The sequence below is a fragment of the Uloborus diversus genome, chromosome 4 (genome assembly GCF_026930045.1).
Source record: "Uloborus diversus isolate 005 chromosome 4, Udiv.v.3.1, whole genome shotgun sequence".
In the NCBI taxonomy this organism is placed as follows: domain Eukaryota; kingdom Metazoa; phylum Arthropoda; class Arachnida; order Araneae; family Uloboridae; genus Uloborus; species Uloborus diversus.
Window position 1 is genome coordinate 40,794,125 of NC_072734.1, and position 24,605 is coordinate 40,818,729.

The 24,605-nt window shown below is 31.1% G+C and overlaps 1 protein-coding gene across 1 annotated transcript in view; it reads left to right on the forward strand.

Annotated features, from left to right (window-relative positions):
* Positions 1–1,880: 1,880 nt before the first annotated feature.
* Positions 1,881–24,605, forward strand: part of LOC129220359 (uncharacterized) — a 62,229-nt gene continuing 39,504 nt past the window's right edge. Inside the window, exons 1-5 of the mRNA XM_054854766.1 lie at positions 1,881–2,703; positions 6,562–6,731; positions 12,264–12,358; positions 17,164–17,422; positions 21,741–21,859. Of these exons, the coding sequence (XP_054710741.1) occupies positions 1,912–2,703; positions 6,562–6,731; positions 12,264–12,358; positions 17,164–17,422; positions 21,741–21,859 (1,435 nt within the window). The 5' untranslated portion in view covers positions 1,881–1,911. The remainder of the gene's footprint in view (positions 2,704–6,561; positions 6,732–12,263; positions 12,359–17,163; positions 17,423–21,740; positions 21,860–24,605) is intronic.

Sequence of the window (24,605 nt, forward strand, 5' to 3'; positions counted from 1 at the left end):
GATGGGAATAAGGAAAGCCTTTGCAGTCTAGAAAAATTGAAATACATTGAAACTTCTATGAGCAACCACCTCTTTTTCACAAAGAGTGAAATTCACGTCCTACAATAAGCAAAGAGGAGCAAGTTATTCTGCTGAGCATTCAATAAATATTTTTTCTCTTTTCCTTGTCAATTAACATTAATAATGAAGATATTTGCGCTCTTTGACAAATAAGTATAGAAATTGAAATAAAATAAAGAGCACAAAAACAGATAAAGTGTTTTATAGGTGATTTATTAATGTAAACAATGTTCTTTAAACATTTAGTTTTTCATTGCTAATTATTTTGTTTGTTTATTTTTTTTGCAGCAAAATCAGTCTTTCCTGAGAAAGTACTCAACCGCTCCTAAAGTTTCAAAAAATAAATTGACTTGTGAATCTGTGAAGGAGAAGTGGAATGTGTGTTCTTCTGTATTCCATGCCACTGAAGGAACAAAAAATTCCTCATATGAAGGTAATGTTTTCTACTAACACTCAGTAGTGTTATGCTACTGCTGGTGATTCCCACGCTGTATCGCTTTTCTGCCAAATTTTCATTTGTGTGTGAACAAACTGCTTTTAAAATTTCTCCCTCCTCCAAGTATAATTAAGTTTTAACCAGTCCCAGGGTTGCCAACTTTAGAGAAGAATTTCGAGGAATAATTTGCAATTTTGCTTAGTGGTTCAATTTTTTGTAGAAAAGTATTTTTTTTTTTTTTTTTTTTTTAAGAACTAAAACCTGTCAGTCTGTGTTTGCATTTTGATGATCATCTAAAATACTAGCATAAAAATAATCTTTTAATTTCTAAACATTTATAAAATAAATTGGTCATATTTTTTGTATCCAGGCAACTTTAATTTCCTGTGCATATTTACATGTCTGTCATTACAACATTTAAATAGAAAAATGTAATTTTTAAAGACTTAGAATGGTTTTAAAAGTTAATTGCTAAAAATGTTAAGACTTTGAATGTTACCAAAAATTGTAATAATATTACAAGAGGCAGTAATGCACATTGAAAAAAAAAATCCATTTTATAATCCTGTAAAAATAAAGATTACTTAAAGAAAGAACAAGTGACTTTTCTGACTTTTTGCTAGTTTTCTTTGATGGAAGAAGCCTGATTTAATACTAGACATTTCTTGCATATTTAGATAAAGATGGTGTCATTGCTGGAAAATTCTTGTTTATTGAATTTTGATGAGAAATGAGGATCAATATTAAATTATTTATAGATTTGAGGGTTTTCACTTTTTGAGAAGAATCTCCTCAAAATGAGGAGCAGTTAGCGACCCTTGTATCCACAAACCTCTTTTACTTTCTCTAGTTTTGAAACTTTTAAAATTATTTATGAACTGTGGACATAAAGCTTTTTATATACTTCAAGTTTTTGTGTGTATGTGCCAAAAATCAAAAAATTACATTTTAATAAGGATCATTACATCAAACCTAGTAAATATTGCTAAAATCATTGGAGTGAAAGAAACATCAAATAGAAAAATATACTTTTGGGATAGTTTCAGAATAAAATTTGAGCCTCAGAAGTACTGCAGGAAATAATTTTAGTCACAGTGCATCTGTTTTTTTTTTTTTTTTTTAGTACAATTTATTTCATTAAATTTATTTTTCTTTCTAGTAGCATTTATACTCTGTTTAAGTAATTCAAAATGTTTATAAATAGCTTTAGTTGTTTTTTCATTTTAGATTCCCTAATTGAACAACTTGATGAATCTCCACTTAAGCAAGAACATAATTCTTTCCAGAAAAGCTTCAATAAGCCTAAGAAATTGTTAAAAAGAAAACCAGTTTCTTTACTGGAAGGTTTTAATCCAGAGTTTTCTTCCACTGAATCAAAGCTTGAAAATGTTTCTTGCAAGAAAATTAAACTTTCTATGTGCTCTGATAGATTTCATATGGATAGTTCTAAAAATACACACAGGAAAGTGAAACCTTGTTCTATTTTTACTAAAGATATTGGTGCATCATTTAAAGTTAAACATGTTCCTGCTCAATCATCATACTCCTTTACTGATTTGCATGACATTATTCTTAAAAAGGATACCTCCACCGTACCTCAAAAACTTAATGTGGAATGTTCTGTTCCATTTTTGCAATCTGGTTATTTTAAAAGATATGAAAAGAAGGCTAAACGTCATAAAATAGACTCTAGTTTTAATGTTTCAGATCTATCTTCTAATTTTTCATGTTTAAAGGAAGATGTAAATGTTCAATCAAAGTCAAATCTACTTTCTGTTGCTCTTGACAGAGTAAAAATTAGTGATACTTCTAAAACTGAATCTGATTGGTTGCGACTATTTCCTGATAAGGATTCAAACAGAGAAACAAAACAATTCACTTCAAATTCCTTCAAACACACTTCAAGAAATTTACCTATTTGCCTTGAAAATAAGGATGATAGGAAACAAACAGAGATAGCAAAATGTCCATGGGAAACTGTTCAAAATCGCATTGAAAATACTGTCAAATCTAATTTGGCCAGCATATCTACAGAAAGTTTTTTAAATTCTGACAATTTTCCAGAAAATATAGATATTCAATATCCAAGCTCACAATCACAGTCTGATTGCATCAATGACAGTGAACCTGATGAAGTTCAAAGTCTTGGAAAGACACTTAGTGTAACTAATGATGATGATGATTATGTCAATAGTGGTGTGGTTCGTGTAAGTATAATGTTAATCAGTATTCATATATTTTCTTGATTTATTCTTAATCCGTATAGTGCTACATTGGTAAGAATTATAATCTGATTATTACTATTGTTATTTTTTATTTGCAATCCTTCAATAAAACACATGCATCAATGCCACTATAGAGAATTATTGGTGAGAAATGATGAAATTATATTCTGTTCCTGAAACAGGAGCCTGACTTTGATGCCTTGATCTTCATTTCTTCTAAAACTACTGACTACTTACTCTCTGTTCACCTTATTTTTGGGATGATTTATTATTATTATTATTATTTAATTTATTTTTTAAATGTTAATCTTTATTAGAAGTGGGCAATGTCATTCTTTTTAATGATTTGTTTATCAGATCCGTTTACGATGAATTAAGTTAAACAATAAAATTTCTATGTCAAAATTTTGAAGAAAATTTGTTTATAAATACTATTTTTTAGGCCATCAAAGATATTAAACATTTTTCTTGGACATTTTCTATTTAAGGAGTTTCGCATGCAGGGTCATTTAAGGGTGATAAGTATTACTTTTAGAACTTAGGAAAATGAACAAACGCACCTACGAACCATTGTATATGCATAGTATTTTTTATGTATAGTCTTTACGCCTCTTCAGGAAAACAAATAAACTAAATCAGCTTAATGAACATAGTTCTGTTCATTAAGCTGATTCAAAACAACTTCTGTGCAAAATGTTCCATTCTAAATTTAAAATTTCAATTTAAACAACAACTGTAGGGGAATGACCGATAGTAACACTAATGAGTCATCACAACAAAATTTGACTTTAAACCTAGTTATTTTACTAACAATATGGAAACATAAAAGTTTTAAATATCTACATTTGGCGGTAGTCATCCGATTTCGATCCTTTAGGAGGTAATCTTTGCCCTATTTGTGATAACACGGCAGCACCAAAATTAGATGTAGTGTAAAAAGCTAATCATATTTCGGTGACAAATATAAAAGGTTAATAGGTAGTTTGAAGCCTCAATTAGCAAACATTTTGCTCTAAGTCATCAGATTTTATAATCTAAAGGTTTAAAAGAAGACAAATCTCTTGTAAGACCTCGAAGAAAAGTTGTAAATTAAAAATCTAGATACGATTTAAATTGATATTTTGAAATTATATAACAACCAGAAAATCGCCCGTCAAGATATGATGGATGAAAATTGATTCCACATTTGAACAAAGAAATTGCCTGTTTGGTGACATTTTGATAGTTGACATTTTAAACCCTAACTCCAGTGGATTAACCCTAAGTTTCAGTAGATAACGTTCATTGTTGACCACTTTTTCGTTTCTTTAATGCCCTGAAATGACATAGTCTCACCAGTAAAACAGTTAAGTTACTGGATCCAGTTCAGCCTTGTTACAATAAAGTCTTTCCCTGCATTTTAAACATTACCAAAACATGTTATCAAATTATCATGGCGTGTAGCGAGTTTCGTTGCTGCGAGTTTCATTGTTGATGAGGTCAAGAGCATTACTCGTTTATTGGCTATTATATATATGAGGATAAGAACAACAACTATTATTCTTGCATTTGGAGTCGACTGTGCTTTTTAACCATGAATGTACAGATACTTATTAAATAATTCTTGAATACAAAGAAGTCAGTAAATAGCTATGAAAAAATTTGCTAAATGAAGCATATGCACGAATATTAAATAGTATTTTATTCGAAAAATGGGACTAGAAGATAGAAGAAAATACATATTTTCAGTTAAACTAATTAATAACTTTTCCTTTTGACCTTGTGAACACATTTCAGTTAGTATTTTAAAATAATGATTTAAAATAATTTCATTGTGAAATATATATGTATAAATAAACTTGCACATCTTTACACATGTGTTAATCATTCCAAACTTAAAACCAAGAAAACCAAACACATCCATTTTTTTTAATTAGTTTCTTTGTTTTTTAAACTTTGATATCACTGAAATCAATTTAGTTACATTAGTATTAACCTTTATTTATTCATCTTTTTTTAACTACCTCCAGATACATATTTTTTTTTCCTTTTTCATAAATCATATTTAAAAACGCAAGAGATAAAACATTCGCAAAAATTCTAGTTCCTTTCGGTACATTTTTTGCTCAGAAAGAGTGAAAGAAAAAAAATCTCTGTTACGTTATGATGAAAACGAACTAATATTCAGAACGAATTTCCAGACATTATTTTCATGGTTGTAGAAAGGCAATCTACAGCCATGTAGTAGAAAGGCATTTACAACTTTTCTTAGAGTTTTTACAAGAGATTTGTCTTCTTTTATACCTTTAGATTATAACATCTGATGACTTAGAGCAAAATGTTTGCTGATTGAGGCTTCAAACTACCTATAAACCTTTTATATTTGTCACCGAAAGATGATTATCTTTTTACAGTATATCTAATTTTGGTGTTGCCGTATCATCGCAAATAGGACAAAGATTACCTCCTAAAGGATCGAAATCGGATGACTACCGCCAAATGTAGAAATTTAAAATTTTTATATTTCCATATTGTTAGTAAAATAACTAGGTTTAGAGTGTTAGATGAATGGGGTTGGCTAATTTTTTCTTATGTGTTTGTAGTTTTGCTCCTAATTTTTCTCTTTAACTTTGGAGGAAAACATTCGTGCAACCGGAACCGACCCGTACCAATGGCAGCGATAGAGAAAGTGAATGTGTGACTTCTGTACTATCCACGTCTGTAGGAGCCTTAGGCACCTTCTAAAAAGACGGCGCTATATTACAAGGACGGCTGACCCCACAAGTGTCGCCTTTCTTTTTGTATGACTTTCCTGCAAAAACATTCTTACAAATTTCCTATCTCCGACATTTTCATCATTGATGACTCTCATCAATCTTTCGTTAACAATAAATGTTTGTTTACGAGCTGCCGGCGATTTCTTTGCGAGGAGGGGCACTAAGATAATGTCTCCTTTTTTTCGGATAGCTGCTGGCAATTTTCTTGCAGGGCAGAGGACTAATGTCTCCTTTGGGCAGGTCTGCGACACGTACCACGGGTTGAAAACTTCTGTCGCCCCCGCCCCTCCCCCCACCACTCCCAGAGGTTCTGTTGTTCTGAACTAAACTGAACGTGAGAAAGTTGTCGATTAATGAAAATATTTAGGACAAAAGAATTTATTTATTTATTTATTTTCGGAAAATTCTGTTTATTTAAGTGGAGGGGGACAGTGACTTATCGGGAAGGGGGGGGCGGACCCCATGGACCCCCCCCCCTTGGCTACGTCCCTGGTGCCAGTTCAGTTGATTTTAACAAATAGTTTATTATTGTCTGCCATTTTAATTTATAGCCTGTGACAAGAGCTCATCTATAGTTGCTATGGTAACAAAAAAATTTTTTTTTATCAAGTTTAACCTTTTTTTTTGGGGGGGGGGGGGTTGTAAGTAATTGTTAATTTAAGTTTAGTGTATTTCAAATTAAAATTAGTTTCAGTCGCTGTAAGTTCCTTTCTGAGTATACAAACGGCAGTGTTGTACATGAAGTTTTATATTCAGCATATTTCTCAACTTTTTATTTCAAAAAGTATCTTTATATTTACTTGTATAACAAATTTACTTATTTAGTTTTCACATGCAAGTTTTTAAATACATTATAGTTCCAATAATTCCTGAATAGCCACCACTTTTTCTTTTTGATTTACTTAAATTACATTTGTTCTTAGAAGTCTACAAATCTTTCAAGCAACTACTGATACTTTAAATATTATCAAACTTCATTATTTCCTCCTTTCACCCATTCATATATTAACTTGATCTGAACCATTTATGAAAGGTAGCAGCAAATTCAGTGCATTTATTTATGTGTTTTTTTTTTCCATTTAAGTCGGTAGCATCTGTTAATTACTCATCGACACTAAATGAAATGAAAATTGAATCAGAAGGTAAAGGCAGCAGTTGGATTCATTCTCTGAAATGGAATGAAGATACTTGTGTGAAAGATTCTGTAAGCAAGGAAGAATACAATGAAAAGCTGAAAATAAAAGGCTTTTTATCGTAAGTTATTTTGTTTAGCAACATTTTAGACTTTTAACAATCTAAAAACTTTCAACTTGGCCAATTTTTTTCTCTCTTTATGTACCTAAATTCACCCTAGGCAAAGTAGACTTAGTCAACATTGTTCTCTAAAGCACAACAATCTTAGGTTGTGCGAGTTTCTTAAAGTGAATCATAGTGAGTAACTTACATTTCTAAAATGATACTGTTGAGAATTTGTTGAAAAATATTTGTTAACAGTCATTTATGTAATGCTTTCAAAAATGCTCAACTTCATTAATTATTGTTATTTTTCATGTTTGGTAGTAGGGGAAGGTGTTGTACCTTGGGCCATGTTGTACCTTGGGCCAGCATGCATTTCTCTTTTCAGATAACAGATGGCAGGCCAAAACCCATCCCACTTTGTCAATTTGACAGTAGAAGGCATTGTATTCTTTGTTTTGTTCTTATATCTTATGTGCATGCTGACAAAAGTTGGAATAGAAAGTTTTGCCTATGCTAAAGTAAATTTTTTGTGCTTTATGTTTTTTGTTTTGTTGAAAACAGCTTCTACAAAACAGATGAAGTAAAATAGCAGGTAAGAAGTATAACTCTTTATCTTTATTTCTGTAGTAATTATGTTTTGAAAACTTAACTTGCAAACTCAGTAGCCATTTTTTCTTCTAAAAAACCATGTGGTTGTACCTTGGGCCACTTAACTATGTTGTACCTTGGGCCACTTAACTATACTGTGTTTTGTGTCACAAACTGTGTTGTATCTTAGACTCTGTAGTTAAGCCTGATTTAAAAATTAAATAAAACTATTTAATATTATCAATAAAATAATATAATATTACTTTAATGATGCCTAAAATATAGTAATAATGGCCAAATAGCTAAACAAGAATTTAAATAGTACTAGTGTAAGATTAATGATGTATAATTTGGCAATAGATTATAACACTATATTATTTTAATATCTATAGTAATAATAATAATCAAAGAATAACTGAATCCATAATAATTAAATCAAAAGAATAACTTAATCCTATTGTGATTTATTTAATTAATTTTTTTTAAAAAAAATTTTAAACATGATTTTTTATCTTTTATTTTTTCTAGTCATGCCAAGAAGCAAGACTGGAATCACTAGACCACAAATTGATGCAGCTGCTCTTAAACAAGCTGCTAATGATGTTTTAGAAAATGGAACTAAAGTAAGAACAGCTGCAAAGAATTTTGGTGTTCCCAGAACCACACTAGATAGACATTTAAAAAAGTTTAATAATTCATCTGGTCAATCAAAAACATTTGAATATATTGCTCAAAATGATGTTAAGAAAGTTTTTACAAGAGATCAAGAACATGAGCTTGTAGATTATGTGAAGCAGGCAGCTAAACTCCACTATGGACTAACCGAAAAAGATGTTCTTAAGTTAGCATATCAATATGGAAAGATGAATACCATAATTATGCCTCAAAATTGGGAAAATGGAAAATCTGCTGGTATTATGTGGTTGAGAGGTTTACGGAAACGTCATCCATCACCAACACTTGGAAAACCTGAAGCTACAAGTCTCTCCCGTGCAACAAGCTTTAATAAAGAAAATGTTTCTTTATTTTTCAAAAATCTTAAAGATGTGATGCTACGGTATAAGTTCACACCAGATAGAATTTATAATTTAGATGAAACAGGAAATTCAAATGTTCATGTTCCTCCTAGAATTATGTGTGAAAAGGGTGAAAAACAAGTTGGGAGCATGACATCAGGCGAGCGTGGTGTGAATGTGACTATGATTGCAGCAATTAATGCGATCGGAAATCATGTCCCTCCAATGCTAATTTTTCCACGTCTACATTTTAAAGAACACATGATAAGAGGTGCACCAACAGGTTCAATTGGAGGAGCTAATCCATATGGATGATCCAACGAGCGTTTATTCATTGATTATCTCAAACATTTTGTGAATTTTGTCAAGGCTTCTATTACTGATCCTGTTCTACTTATTATTGACAATCATGAATCGCACATATCAGTTGAAGCTTTTAATTTAGTTAAGCAAAATGGGGTGGTTATCCTCACTCTGCCACCCCATACTTTACATAAACTGCAGCCACTAGACCGAGCTGTATTTAACCCTTATAAAACTTATTACAATGTGTCTCTTAATGAGTGGATGATAGAAAATGCAGGAAAACCTGTAACAATTTATGATATTGCTGCATTAATTGGAAAAATTTTCAACAAGGCATTTACTAAAAGCAATATAGAAAAAGGTTTCAAGAGAACAGGAATATATCCCCTTAATGAAAATATTTTTGAAGCGGATGAATTCCTATCTTCTTATGTGACGGATCGTCCTTATACAGTGCCCGCCGCTTATTAAAATCACATTCGTTCGGAGGACATTTGATTTTATAAAGCGGCTGATTTTATAAACCGGCATTCATGCACTGAAAAAAAAAAAAAAAGGTTTTAAGTGTAAATACTCTAAAAAAGAAATAAATTACGATTAGTTGTATTTTATTTTTAGTCTACTTGTATTGTATTATTTTAGCTGAGTTGCAAAATACAGTTGACATTTTAACTTACATAAGGTACATTTTTAAAATTTCACAAGGGTCTTAAAATCTTGACTTATTGTTGTTTGAATAAGAGAATTTGAAAGTAAAGATTGAGAAATCCTTTGTTTAATTGCAGCATCACACTAACTACATTTAGGAAGCTTGTCATACTTCTTCAAAATTTCGAATTAATCTTTCACACTCAAGTCGTCACGACTTGCTAGCTAACAATTTTAACTCAATTGTAAAAATGAACTGTCAATCCCTGTAGATAGCTGAATGAGCACGAACTGATTGACTCAGTGTTCAGTGAGCAGGGCTGCATGTCGAAACAGTTCTGCAAAGTGGAAACATGCTGCACCAACTAAATATATAGCTCTGAAACAATTCTCTTGAGACTGCTTCATTCTTCTTTTTTTTTCATTCAATTCCCCAAGAAAAAAAAACGTACAACCTTCACCTTATTTTTTCGTTTTTGTTTATGCGGAATTCGTTATTTTATTAGTGCTGCAATGTTTTAAATCCTTGAAAGAAAAAATAAAATCCTGGTTCTATGCAGAGAAGAATTAACATACGCTCTCCAAAAGTTTGATTTTATAAAACGGCGAGGATGATTTTATTAAGGGATAAACCTAACATGTTTTGATATAGAAATGATTCTGTTCTTCCAGATTTGATTCTATAAAGCGGCTGATTTTATAATCCAGTGATTTTATTAGTGGCGGGCACTGTACCATCAATAGAGCAACAGATGCCACTGGATCTCAATCAATTACACTTGCTTCAACATCCATTTTATCATCTCCTGTTGCATTCTCTCCTGAAATGATTAGACCCTTTCCAAAAGCAGGACCTATTAAAACAATTTCTCGTGGAAGGAAACGTGGAAAAACTAGAATTTTAACAGACACTCCTGAGAAAGAACAAATTGAACAAAAGAAACATCAAACTGTATCAAAAAGAATTGCGCCAAAAGAAATAACAGAATCAAGTTCTGAAAGTGATTTTGAGATACCATATGCAGATTCCAGTGAGGATGATGCAATGCAAGAGGAAATTACTCAATACAAACAAAATAAAATTATTAAAGACTTAACAGAAGGGAGCTTTCTGCTAACCAGATTAGCAGGAAAGAAGAAAATTTCTTATTTTATAGCAGAAGTCATAAAAGATTTAGGTGGAGGCGACTTAGAAGTAAAGTTTTACAAGCATTGTGGCAATACAGATAAATTTATCATAGAAAAAGACGATCTTTATATCATTAACATTGATGACATTGAGATAGTGTTACCGCCACCAATTACAACTGGACAGTCAGAGCGCCAACTTTGCCAAATTTCTTTTGCGGTAGATTTTAAAAAATATAACATTTGTTAAATTAGTTTATAGTTTCATTTAATGATGTAATTTTGATTGAATAAAGTGTAACATAAAGTTCTTTTTTTGCATTTAAATTCACTTTTTTTAATGTGGCCCAAGGTACAACACCATGTGGCCCAAGGTACAGCACCATGTTGTACCTTGGGCCATTTTGCATTTTCTTACCTCATTACATTTGACAACTTCATTTTAAATATTTTCTTCAAAGCAAATATATTTTTAAGAAGCTAAATGTATGAGTGTTCTTTCCCATTAAAAAAATTGAATCTACAGGTTAAATTCGTCTCAAGAAATAACTCCAAAAAAAAGTGGCCCAAGGTACAACACCTTCCCCTAAATTTTGGCCTTAAATTTTTTTTTTAATTTTCACTTTGCTCTATGTATATAGCAAAGTTATAATTATGCTGTCTTGACCTTGATTTCTGTCCTTTTTCAAGTCTTTATCAGGGCTTGATTAGCCTCAGAAGTTAAAAGAAGCTCAGTATTATTTCAGTTCCCCACACTTTTAGCTTGGAGAATTGTTTTCAAAATGTTACACACATTGAAACAAAAATCTCTGATACTTTAAATATTATTGTCAAATGTGGCCTAACAGAAATAAGATTGGCGTTTGCTCTTTGTCCTAGACACTAGCATTTTAAATATGGTTGTATTGCCATTCTATGGATAGTTGTTGAATCAACTTTATGATAGTCTCACAGTACATTTGACTGAATTAATTAAATATTGTAAAGTATAAGCACATTGTAACACAGATGGTCTAAATCAGGGACCGACAAGTAATTTTAGCTGGGAACAACTACTTTTGCAAATCTTTATTGAGGTTAAGAAAACCCCCTCATATTCTGCACTAACCATTTAAAACTTAAAACCTGTCATATAATTACTTCAAAAAGACTAGAAAAAGGGATAAAAGTGGTGCCAAAAGATATTGTTACTTGCGTAAAAATATTTTAAAATTTATTTCAATAATTTATACTTCCAAATCTTTGGTGATCCAGTTTTCTACCTTCCTTGGTCTGGACCAGGACTGCGGTCTGCCAGTTGCTGACCGCTAGTTCGAATCTTTAACTGTAGTGTATTTTCTCTTGCTGTGGCAATATTTCTAAGAGGGGAAAAAAGACTCAGAAATGCACCAAAAATCAGAGACTGGAATTTAATCTGTTTTTCAGTCATTGCTTGACCCTAAGAAAATTACAAAGGGAAGTTCGAGCTTCTTGAACCTTTTTAGCTGTCGGGTCCTGGTCCTTATTCTCTTATATGCATTGGGGGAATGTTTCAATTTTGTGCACTCTTAAAACTGAGAGAGATTGTGTGTTTATAATTAAACAGCTTGATTGATTGGGGTTTGATTAAGCATCACTAAACTGTACTTAATCAACTGCCTTTGTACTAGCCCTGTACTTTCCCTCCAAACTGAAATAACTACTGCCTTTGCTCTATGTCTTACGTTGTTAATTTCTCATGATATTTTTTATTCTGTATATTTTAGGGAAATAATATTTCATAAAAGGAGAGATTCTTTACGTTTGTGCACACTTTCACTGATGGCAAGTATGCACAACATGTATGTGAAATTTATGAGTCATTTTCAACATTTTTTTCCAGCGGTGGATTAGCAGAAAAGGCGGTAAAACTTCAAAGAAGAATTCGCTCTGATAAAGTTATATGGGATCACAAAATTCATGATGTTAGAAATAAAGGTGAGTTATTCAATTGTTTTATGAATTTTTTGCATGCTTGAGAGTCATTCCATCTCAATTGATATAATTTTTGAATATTGTCCCCACCTATTCTTCTCAATTTTGAAAAAAATTCAGTGATATCCCCATGGCATTTAACTGAACAAATGCAAATTTCCAGTTTCCTAGACCCAGATCCTGAGCATTTGTCTCTTCAAATAAAGGGATAAAATGGGGGGGGGGGACAGAAACAAATTGCCATGTTTAGGCTAAGCGCGTAGAAAAATTATTTCAGTGAAACCATGAAGTTTTGAAAGTTGGAATCCTTTTTGTTGTTTATGCATTCTACAATTTTTGTAATGCTCATTAAGTTTTATGTAACGTGCATACAAGTTCTTGACAAAACTCAGTGGGGAAATGATTCTCTAGATTTTAGGTTCTCAGAATTTGGATCAAAGTTCATCCAAGAGCTTGTTCATAATAATTCTTTGAACAAAATAGTTGCTTTCAATTTGTTATGATTGAGCTTGATAAAATAAAATTATGTAAAATATATTGCCATTTAAAGGGAATAATTTGAAGCAAAAATTACCTAGAAATAAACAGGGTTCGCCGATATATATATATCATGATATATATCACGATATATATTGGGTAATTATTTTGAAAATATCATGATATTTTGATATTTTTTATATTTATTTTTTCAACTACGGTATTTTCAATAGTAAAATTGTTGGCGTTTTTACTTATTATTTTTTATCTCATCAAAAACTTTAATGATTAGTTCAATTTTCTAAGTTTCACTAAACACTTCTCAACACCACAGATTTTTTTAGAAGTGTTGAATTGATAAACTTTTTTTACATTAATTTTTTAACCGAACCTCGTAAAGTGGACCAACGTGCCCCACGGGTGGGGCACGTTGGGCCGCATAACTCAAACTGCATTTGTTGTAATATTAGTGATAAATACTATTAAATTTTGTAACTACCTTATTCTCTGTTGTGTGTAGAGTGAAAAATATTTAGTTTAAAGATCAATATAACATATTAAATTGATTTTTTGATAAATCATCTTTATTTAAAAACAGCAATAAGCATGCACCATTAGTACGCAGTTATTTTTTAAAAATCAAAAGAAAAATCATAGAATATTGTTATAATTATTGAGATTTAAGAGCAAAAAAAAAAGTTTTTAAATTATGTGGGGTAGATTGGTTGGATCCAATGTGCCCAACAAAGAGTTGATCCTTCCCCACCTTCTTGGTCTGAAAAAGTGATGTCATAATTTTTTCTCTTTGACAAAAAATGAAAAAATTGCCAATTATATCGAACTAAAGGAACTTGCTTTAAGAAAGGAGTTTAATTTTTTCCTGCAATCTTGATGAAATCCATTAAAAAAAAGTTAGTTTTCTGAAAATTACTCAGGACTACTGAAATAAAACTTTCTGTAATAAAATTTGTGCAATATAACTGTACCATGTGATTTCATTATAGGATTTGTAGGACCATAGGTGTTATTTGTTGGTCATAAATTAAAATGAGCAATATTAATAGTTACTCAATATTAATAGTATTAAAATAATTGAGACCAGTCCAACTTACCCCACCTCTCCCTATTGTTCATTTATTATTTAAAGAAAAAAAGTTATGCACTATATGTTTATGATGTATTAATACATCATTAATACAGCAAAGTAATGAAATATTTCTTTTTTATTTTATACTCATTTTTATCATTAGTAATGTAACAATAGGGAAGTTGCAACCTATTAAATGTTCATATTTTGGCTATTGCATATTGTTAATTGACCCTCAAAACTAAAAAATTCACCATCGCCGAATTTTAAAACACCGTGGTTGATTTTTAATGAATTTTTAAAAATCCACGCGCAAAAGTGCGCTCTTCTGAAACGTCACGAACCTACGTCACAGGGCGCGAATGGCCAGCCTTCCGCCGAAGATCCCTTGTTTTCGCTAGGGACATTTTTAGCGCACTGATATTTTTATTTTTTAGAAATTCAATAATCCTTTTGAACACACTATAGAGGCCAGATTCGTTAAAGCACAATCTAAATAATCTTCCTCAAATAATATCAATGGTGATATTCGAAAATTTCCGAGAGGATGAGAGGTTTAATGTTCCAGAAACGTGAGGAGATAAGCCTTTTACGTTTCATCTTCGAAGTCGAATGCACGTTCTTCGATTTCTCCCATGACATGGGAACCGGTTCGCTAGCGTTTCTCTCCTATCGGACGTCACTTCCTATGCCATCTGACGTCACAGGCGCTTGAACTTTAAAAATTAATTTAAAAAAAACTACTTATCGTATCGCAAAAATTTTTTCACCTATGATGTTCATACATGTTACTCTATCATATAAAAATAAAATTGAAAAATCGAAAACTTCCCTATTGTAAATCATATTGAAAGTAATTAAATATGAAACGTTGGTCAGAAAAAAAGGAAATGTCTTATGACTGTGCACCAAATAAATAATACATATTTTTTTATTTTTGAATCATATAACTGTAAATGTAACTAACAGAAGAAAACTGAATAAAACAGCTAATGCTAACTTAATTGCATTAAAATTGACAAAAATGTAAAATGAAATATTAATTATAAGTAATGAGAAAAACTTTAGTTTTAAATCCTCATATTGTAATAATAATGTAAGAAAACTAAAGAGTGATTTAAAGATGCATTTACTATTTGAAGACTTTAGTTTGTGTTGATTGAAAATATCAGATATATATCAAAATATTGGGTATTTTCGATATTTTAAAAAATGTCATGATATTTTCGAACCCTGGAAATAACCAAATCAGCCTTTAACGCTCCATCCCTGTAATAAGAACACAGGGTCAGACAGTCACACAGACCCTTCTCTATGCATGAAGTTACTCGTAGAATATATCATTGCAAAAAATACAGGCTTTGTTGTGCTCATCTTCAGCTGAGTCATCATATTTTGGAGGCAAGAAATACCTATGTACAGAGCCGTAAAAAAAATAATAACAATGTTACATCGGACAAATTTGCAGAGAACTGCAGAAGTATTTTTTAAGGAACCAATTTTCCATGCAGAATAATGAGCTTTTGGGTGTAAATTCATCCAACAAAAGCAACAAGAATGAATAGTAAACAGCTCAAATAGTAAACAACAAACAAGATAAAATGACACAAACAGCCAAAATTTATTACATAATTCCCTTCAAGAAAAAACCGTTAAGCCATACATTTCTCAAAACATCCCATAATAAATTTTGCTGTCCAAATGAAACTGCTAGTTTACAAATTAGCAATAAATTTGATAATGGAATTTTTTTTGTGAGGAATCAGTTTTTATGAATGAAATGAAAAACCAGCATAAATAAAGCACAAAATTTGAAGAAAATATAGCATATAGCTATTTCAAGGCTACAATGAAGCCTCTTCCTCAGTGCAAAAAGCTCACCAACATAACCGAAAGTCGAGTCTTTAATCAATTATTATATTTAGAGAAAGGCAAAATAAGCATAGTGCGTGAGTAGGGTTAAGTAAGTTTATTAACTAGGTTATAACAATTCTTCAGAATGTGGAAAGATTCCCAAAAAATTAGGGCCTGATGAATTTGAGCTTTTTCGGATAATTTGATAAGAGTTAAAATCACAGGAATGATTTGAGTCCCATCAGTGTCGAGCAATACTAGGACTACTTTAATTGTTATTTTTTGCACACAATTTTTAAGCTCATTCAATCGTAATTTCAAAGAACAATGGGTCTGTCCACAAAAACACAATTGCAATTAATTTTACAAATTTTACAACAATTAAAAGAAGATTAATAAAATCCTTAAGAGAGGATAACAAAAGTTTATTCCTTAAGGAAGAATCTTAGCAACCCAAAAACTAAGAGAAGAAAATAATGGCAAACCAAACAAATTGAGAGAGTTTTTGTTAACTGTTTGGAATTTTTGTTGACCCCGGAACATGTGTTTGAAGTTCTCCTCAAATTTGTGCTATGTAACCGTGTCATATTTTCTTGTACATTTAGTAGGCATTTGTTCTGCAAATTCTGACATATTCTGTCCTTGTTTTAACCAGTCTTTGATGTTTTTCTTTTTTTTATCATTTCTGTCTGTGGGAAGCTGAATTTCCTTGTTGTATTTTTAATCATTGATAATGATCCTATTAATGTTTTATATTTTTGAACATTTTGGCTCACAAATTTTTCTCCTATCTTTGAAATGAAAGCAAAGTGGGATCAATCAAATAAAGCACTGTGACCAAAGGTCTATTATGCAAGTTTTTTTTTTTTTCGTCTTTAGAGTCATGAAATTCGGTACTGCATTAACTACGATCATTTGGGGGAATCCATGTGGTAATTTTTAAAAATAATTTTAATTGTTTTATTTTATTTTTAAGTGAGATTTTTACAGAAATTCTCTATTTTAGCAACTAAAAAATCCTATAATAATTGAAACTTTTATATTGAATTATTATTTTAATACAACAGTTTTAAAGTAAAACCGTACACTTTTGAAAAATGTAAACAGTAAACATGTGTGCTTTTCTTCCAAAAAAAAAAAAAAAAAACTGTTGGCAGCAAATTGCAAGGCCAAGACATTGGGGCAACACTGATCACAATTGATCAAATCTCAACCTCAAGCTATACTAGTATAAATAATTGAATTGTATATAGATATTATTTTGACTACTTATTTTCAATTCTTTCATCTGTTCAAATATTTATTTTTATAATTTCATTTGTATGTTTTATTTAATTTTATTATTTGTTATTATTTATTTTTTTATTTACACTATTTTCTTATCTTTTAGCTTGCAACAAGTTTTTAACTTTGTTAATTCTCACTGTCTTGCACTGTGGTGAAATTATTGTTACTAAGTGTTCGAAGTACTCTAATGAAGAAAATCATGAGCTTAATGTTTCATCTGAAAGAAGTTTTCAGGAAAATGAATTGGTTGAGAATGATGACAAATTGCTACATTCAAATAGTTTTATTATTCTTTTCAAGAAAAATGACTTTTACAAATTCAAGCTCAAAGCAAAACAAATTTTCAGACTATTTTATCCGTGGTAAGCATTTTTGAAACTTTGAAATGCAATTCATTTCAATTTTTTTCCAATATTCATTAAATTATTTATCTTACTTGTTTGTTAAATTCAATTCTACTTTTTTTTCATTACATGTTATTTACTTTTTACCTACTAACAATAATATATCCCTCTAAGAACTACAAAACTGTTTTAGAATAATTGTTTTGTAGTCATTGGCACTAATTTTAGTGATAGAACAAATTAAAGGTGGGGTACATACTACCATGTGCAGGTTAATGGCAGTATCTGTAGAAATCAGTTTTCCAGGCATTTGAAGAAATTCATTTTGGATTCAATACTAACAATAGGGCAATGTTGGAATTAGACGTCTTTTTTGCACCTTTTTTTTCAGTGGTAAACAAATAAGCAATCTTTACAATTAAGCTAACATGCAATAGAAGACAAAAATGCAAAAAAATGGAAAATTTGCAGTTACTGCCCTTTACCTGCACACGGCAGCATACCGCATAAGAGAGTAAAACAGAATAAGAATTTTGAGAGAAAGTATGGCAGCTCCAAGCACAAAACTTGTTTGTTAAATTTCTTGTTTTAGAAAACTACTGTCTGTTCTCAAACTCCGCGACTAGCAGCCACGAGTGGTTCGATTTGAAAAAGGGGTGATGGGTTAAGGAGGTCTTCCGATGTCTGCTTTGAATACGGAACTAGTGAAAAGGTTTTGGTTCTTGTTTTTAGTTTCACTATGCATTTGTGCAGAAATAGTTAGTTTGGATTCTGTTTTCTGCGCAAATGCGAAGTGAACTTGGTCTGTGTAAACATTTTTTTTTATTCCCTTTTCTGGTGCGTCTCAGAGAATATCCAAAAGTCTTTTTTATTAGGTGTCAATGCTTAATATGGCTAATTCCAATAAAAATAAAGCTTTTCGTAGCGGCACCAAAAAGATTTTATACAATGTTATTCATTTTTATGATGAAGAAGCTAAAAACGAGAGCGATTACGTATTCCAATTATTCATCCCACAAAACGGGCCAGTAAAATTGTCGGAGTTTTGATCAATACTATCAAAAAGATTCACCGTGAAACAATAGATCACTCAAATCTGGACTTTTGTTGAGTGAAAAAGGATGTTTTCGAGAGAACAGCTATTGATGAGTTTGACTGCAGCATAATTTGACGAGCTATTCATGACTTTTATGTGAAAAAGAAAAAAATCCCATCATTGAATAAGTTGGTTCCTGTTTTAAAAGTAAAGATATACTTCCCTTGGAATAAAGAAACTTTGCGCCAAATTCTTCATAAAATTGGGTTCAAGTGGAAGAGATGTCAGAATAAAAGAAAGTACTGTTGGAACGCGAGGATATTATTTTGAAAAGAATCCAATACTTAAGGAACATTAAAAGATTCCGTAGAGAAGGCATACCTTTAATTTATATTGATGAAACCTGGGTCGATAGTAATTTGACTTTTAGCAAATGTTGGCAATTGGAGGAAGTGGATGGCATACTGCAAACAGAAAATGCTGCACGTTGTATCATCGTGCTTTGCACCGGGGGCTCTATGGGATTTTTGCCGAATTCAAGGCCATTACAACGCAAGGAGACTGCCATGGGCAGATGAATTCAAATATATTTGAAAAATGGGCAAGAGAAAAACTTATTCCAAATTTGCCATTGAATGCAGTTATTGTTATTGACAATGCGCCATATCACACCATGCAGATTGACAAGTGCTCCAGTAGCCGCAAAAGGAAAATTTTGAATTAGCTCACTGCAAAATCCATTATTCATTCTCCTGATGCCTTGAAAGTGGAGTTGTTAGAGCTTGTTAAAATTAAATGCTCCTAAGCATAAAACATATGAGGTAGTGAGAAACAAGAATGGTAGTCTAGGATGCTTCTTGATACCATAAAATGTCAAAAAAAGAAATATGCTGAATAAGAAGTTTGCAGGTCGCACAGTATGTGCTGGTGGGCCGCCAGTTGAACAGCCCTGACCTAGTTGAAGGGATGCAGCAACAAAATAATAGAAAAAAAAAATGTGACTGAATTCCAGGAACTCGCTCACCAGTGCCAAACTTTTATACATGCTAATATCTTGTGCTCATGCAGTCTACTCATATATTCTGTTATAATAACTATGACTTAAAAATGTATCGATTTTCTTATAAAAACTGAGAATTACTTTATTCATCTTAGTGTGTGATGATAATAGAGACTTGATGCTTACTCATACAAGCTCATTCAATTTATGAGCATTCATGAATTATTTTACTCAATAGTACATGAAATTTCTATTTTAAAAAAAAAAAACCTCTGTAATAAGAAAAGCATTTTCGTTTATCATTTGTGTACTATCTGTATCCAAAACTCATAATTTTTTCCATATCAATTTACTTTTTTGAATGTTAACGTTTTTAATATCTAATTCTGGCCCATCATTCAAATTTTCCAATGGGTTGGGGACAAAGGATATAAACTCAATATCTGTTGTTTTGAAAATACAACTTACATGAACACAAATATAAGGGCAAAATGTTTCTCAAACCCTGGAGAGGCTGTGTTTGTTCACTATGCTCTTTTGCCGATAAGGAAAACTATTTTGTGTATGGTGTCAAAAAATTAGGTAGTTTTCACAATTTTCTGTAATTTTTTTTCTTCTAAATTATGTTATTTTCTCTTTCTGTCATCCCTGTATCTTTTATTTTTTATTTATTTATTTATTTATGAATTGAGTTTTGAAACATCCAAATATGGTAACAATTTGAAAAGAAACAACGTAATCTAAAAATCAAAATGATTATGAACAACTATTTCTTTCCTTTTTTTCAGAATTTTTTAAAACCATTCACTAGCTTCAAAAACTAATAAATACCATATATGCTCACACATAAAGTAGAGAAATTTAATGCAAAATCAGGGTGCAAAGTGGGTAGAGGGAACTTAATTTATACTTGAGACAAAGCAATTTTGAATGTTAAAAGTCTTTTGAATGTTAATAAAGACTTTTCTTTATTAACATTCAAAAATCTGAACATTTCCCCAATTCAATCCAATACATTGATTTAACACCAAAGAAATAAATACTGGCACATTCTGATGTACTGCCTACTGTTGATGAAACACTTTAAAATATTGGCATATAGCTCTTAAATCAAAACAAGAGAGTGTAGTTAAATTTAATGTGATCAACTTGAAACTCTATACAGCATTTGCAGCATTTCTTTCAGCAGTTTTTGAACTTGGAAATAATTCTGCGACTAGAATATGATCAGCAGTAGAAATTAACAAATTATGTTTGATAATGAATCTTTCAAAAAGACCTGAAATGTGTGTCATTTTTCATAAATTACATGGAAACCGGTTTGTTTTACTAGTAGCTTTTATATAATTAGCATAGATGTTGGTTAGTACAAGGTGCCAGGAAGCAAAATACGTTGTTGATTTTTGCAGGCATTAAAATTGTACTATTGATTAATTTTCAAAGAATATTTGCTAATTTTACTCAATCTGAAGATCATTTTGATAAAGAGAGCAACAATGAATGCTGCTAATGATCCATAATGAAATAAAACCACAAATTTTATTTTTATTATTATCATATATTTATAAGAACACCAAGCAAACACAAGCTCAAATGCCACTTTTTTTTTCTTTTTTTTATTATTTGAAACAAAAATGTTCTATATATTAAAATCTGTAAGAACAACATTCTTTTCTTCTCTGTAGGGGCACCAAATCCCACAAACCTTTCTGCAGTATCACCCAGTTTTACCACTACATCAGCAATCATATGGGCTTAGTTAGGCCCTATTTGGCAATATATATATATATATATATATATATATATATATATATATATATATATATATATATATATATATATAAGTTGTCAAAAATGCCTATTTTTCCGTAGAAGGCTTGAGGTTTCCTGTAGCCCATAGTAGATTGTAAATGTTGACCTTTTCCATATTCTATATTAGTTATCATTTTTGTACAAAAGAGAAAAGGAAAGAAATAAGCATGACCCTCTACATGGGTGTGCCTCATCAACAGGGCCAGGCTGAGAAGGACTCGGAAATGAAAAAAGAGTAAAATTTAATTTTTGTGTACCTATTGTCAGATATAGAAAGGGTTCATAGCAGGATCTGGCAAGGGGTCCCTAAAATTAAATGTGGACCATGAGGGAGGGAGATTAAATTGGAATCTGGAAACTTTGGAAATTCAAGAGCTTATGATCATAGAACCATTGTTCTTTTAACTAATTTAAATATGCATGAAAAATATGTAATTTAATTCCTTTTCTATGTCACTGCAAGTATAAAAAAAAAATTTTTATTGTAGGGAAATTATGAGTGTGCCATCAATTCAATATCCTATCATTCTTCGCACTGATTATCTGGAAGCAATGTCACCAAGAAATGATGACCTTTCTTCAGCATTGTGTTTGCAAAGCAGCAAAAGTAAAAATACTTTCTTTTTCTCTCAAGTAATTCTTAAGTTAACAACTCACAAGTAATTCATTAAGTTAAGTTTTCATTCCGTATTTGAAACCAAATAGATTAAAAGGAGTATTTTCTTAATATTTCTTTCATCAAGTTTGTTGCCACAAATCAATGCTCCTCTTCAAAAGGGAAAATGCTGTGTTTTTCAATTAAATTTAGTGTGCTTATTTTGTGTTTTTTTTTTTTTTTTTTTTTGTAAGTTTCTATTGTAGCTGTTCCTGAGACTAAGGTACAATCAAAGGATCAAAAGTTCTGCCTGTTATTGGGATTGCCCAAGATTAGGGAGAATTACTTTTTGATGACTCCGGTTTTTGAGCTTATAGTTGTTAATTTAATGAAAAATTACAATATTAATTTGAAATGTTATGTTATCATCACATGCACTAAGGGCCTTTTCATAATTGTGCATTATTTACTATATTTGAATTTTTAAAGTGTACCTAATCATTTTCTTTTTCATAAGATAACAATTACATACATTAAGTGGAAAACTAATCTGAATAACTAAAATATTCATTTAACAGACAAAATTTGTTGAAAAGCTGTTTCTCAGTACTAATATTAAAATTATTTGCTGTTGCTTTTCCCTTAATTTCCCATCGAAAAAAAAAATGTTTTTCACTGCATGTGTTTTTAGAAATGTTATTAATTTTCCAGGCATCATTTCCATTAACAGGTACTCCATTCTGTGAGACTTGGTCCACTTTGTAGTTTAGGAAAGTTTAGATCATGTACCCCTTATCAGTGTGTATTTTTTATGTACTAGCTGACTTTGCATGATCTACCACGAAAATAAGTTATGCCAAGTGATACATGTTCAAAATTCAGGCTAAAAAAATGTAGTGTAAAATTTCCCCCCAGAATAATGGTGGCAGACATTAAAAATATTCGTTAAACTTTTTACATTGGTCCCCAAAAATTCCTATTGGAATTAGAAAATAAAGTTAATACTCCTCTAAAAATAAATACCTGAGTAAATAAAGGAAATATAGTTAAAAGGATCATTAGAATAAAGGCAATGGTCCCAAAATAGCGTCAACAGACCCATAAATCCTCATAAAAATTAAGACATCAGTTCTCAAAGAAGGTGTGAGTTTGTGAATGGAATATATGACTTTGCTTCCGTATGCTCACATTTTCTTGCATTGAAAAATATAAGGTTAATTCTAATTTCAAAACATATGTTTACAATATTTTTTGCTATCTTGCTTTTTTTTAATATACATGTATAATTTTTTCTTAACTTTGGAATTTGTTAATAAGTATATGGAATGGTGATATGCAATTTTTATGTCTTGTGTGAGTTTTTAAAATTTAAAAAGCAAGTTTAAGTTTAAAAAAAAACACTCTGATGCATCACAATGTCAGATTGGCGATGTGTCAAATTGTAGAAATTCCTACATCGCCCAACCCTACTATGCTCTTCTGTGAAATTTTTCAACTTGAGTTCCGATTTCTTCGACTAGGGAAAGTTTTGAAAGTGTATATATGCTTGTGTGTGTAAATTGTTAGTTTATACAATTTGTAAAATAAGAAATGATGTCTAACAGTGCATGTTAATCCTTAAATATGTTCTTTGGCCTTGCTCCACAACCACACTACTCTAAAATTCAATTAAGCCTGCTCCAGAAATTGATTTTCCACCCCTGTTTATTTCTATGTTTACCTCATTTTTAGCCTACTTTCCCAGTAAAAGTCAGAGAAAGAAGAAAAAAGCATAAAAGAAGGCTTAATTAATCTTGAAAATATTGCAAAAAACAAAAAAAAAGGTTTAAAAAAAGTAATAATAAATAAATACAGTACAACCTCGATATCTCGAATCTCTCGGGACGGGAAAAAATTTTGAGATATCGAGTTTTCGAGTTATCAAGGTTTTTAAAAAATTACACTACTAACTCTCACATTTACACACACGTACGCTATATGCATTTATATATGTACTACTGGACCACATCGAATTATGATCAATAAAGTAGTCTTCAATATTTCACTAGATTTGAAATTTTCTAATTGTTGAAAGTGCACAGGATGAGATTTTGAAATGAACAAAAATTTCAACTTGGTTTTTTTCACCTAAAAATTTAAAAATTCTAATTTTATCTTTAACCAGTAACCTCACATTCAAAAAGTTCTCAGCAGCCATTTTGTAGGAGTTAAAAAAGCTGAATGAAGAAAAGGAGGAACGCATTTTCCGTTTTCGCTTGAAAACTGACGGACGAAAAATCGAACCCCTTTCCTCAAAGTGGACAACATGTTCGGGAGAAATGCACAAAGATTCTAAATTCTTGGGAAAACACTGCATCCCCTTCATGCCAACACTCCCCTATTATCTTGCCCCAATCCCCTATTCACAAATTTCCAAGAAAAGGGATGAAAAACGTTAAGCAATTGTCCCTAGAACTGGTTTTACTACAAAAACTGCCGAAGCAAAACGACAATTGAAACTTGCTTCTGTGCAAAAAATTTCGATATATCAAGGGTTTCGAAAAATAAATTTCGAGATAACTATGGAAAATACATAGGGGTTTTTATAGAAAATGCTGGGGAAAATTTTTGTTTCGAGACATCAAGGGTTTCGAGATAAGGCGGTTTGAGATATCAAGGTTTGACTATTGAAAACTTAAACATTGGAAAGTGGGGTATTGATATGAGGGGAAATGTCTTTTGTTGGTCTGTCTCTCTGTCCCTCCCTAATAACTTTTCA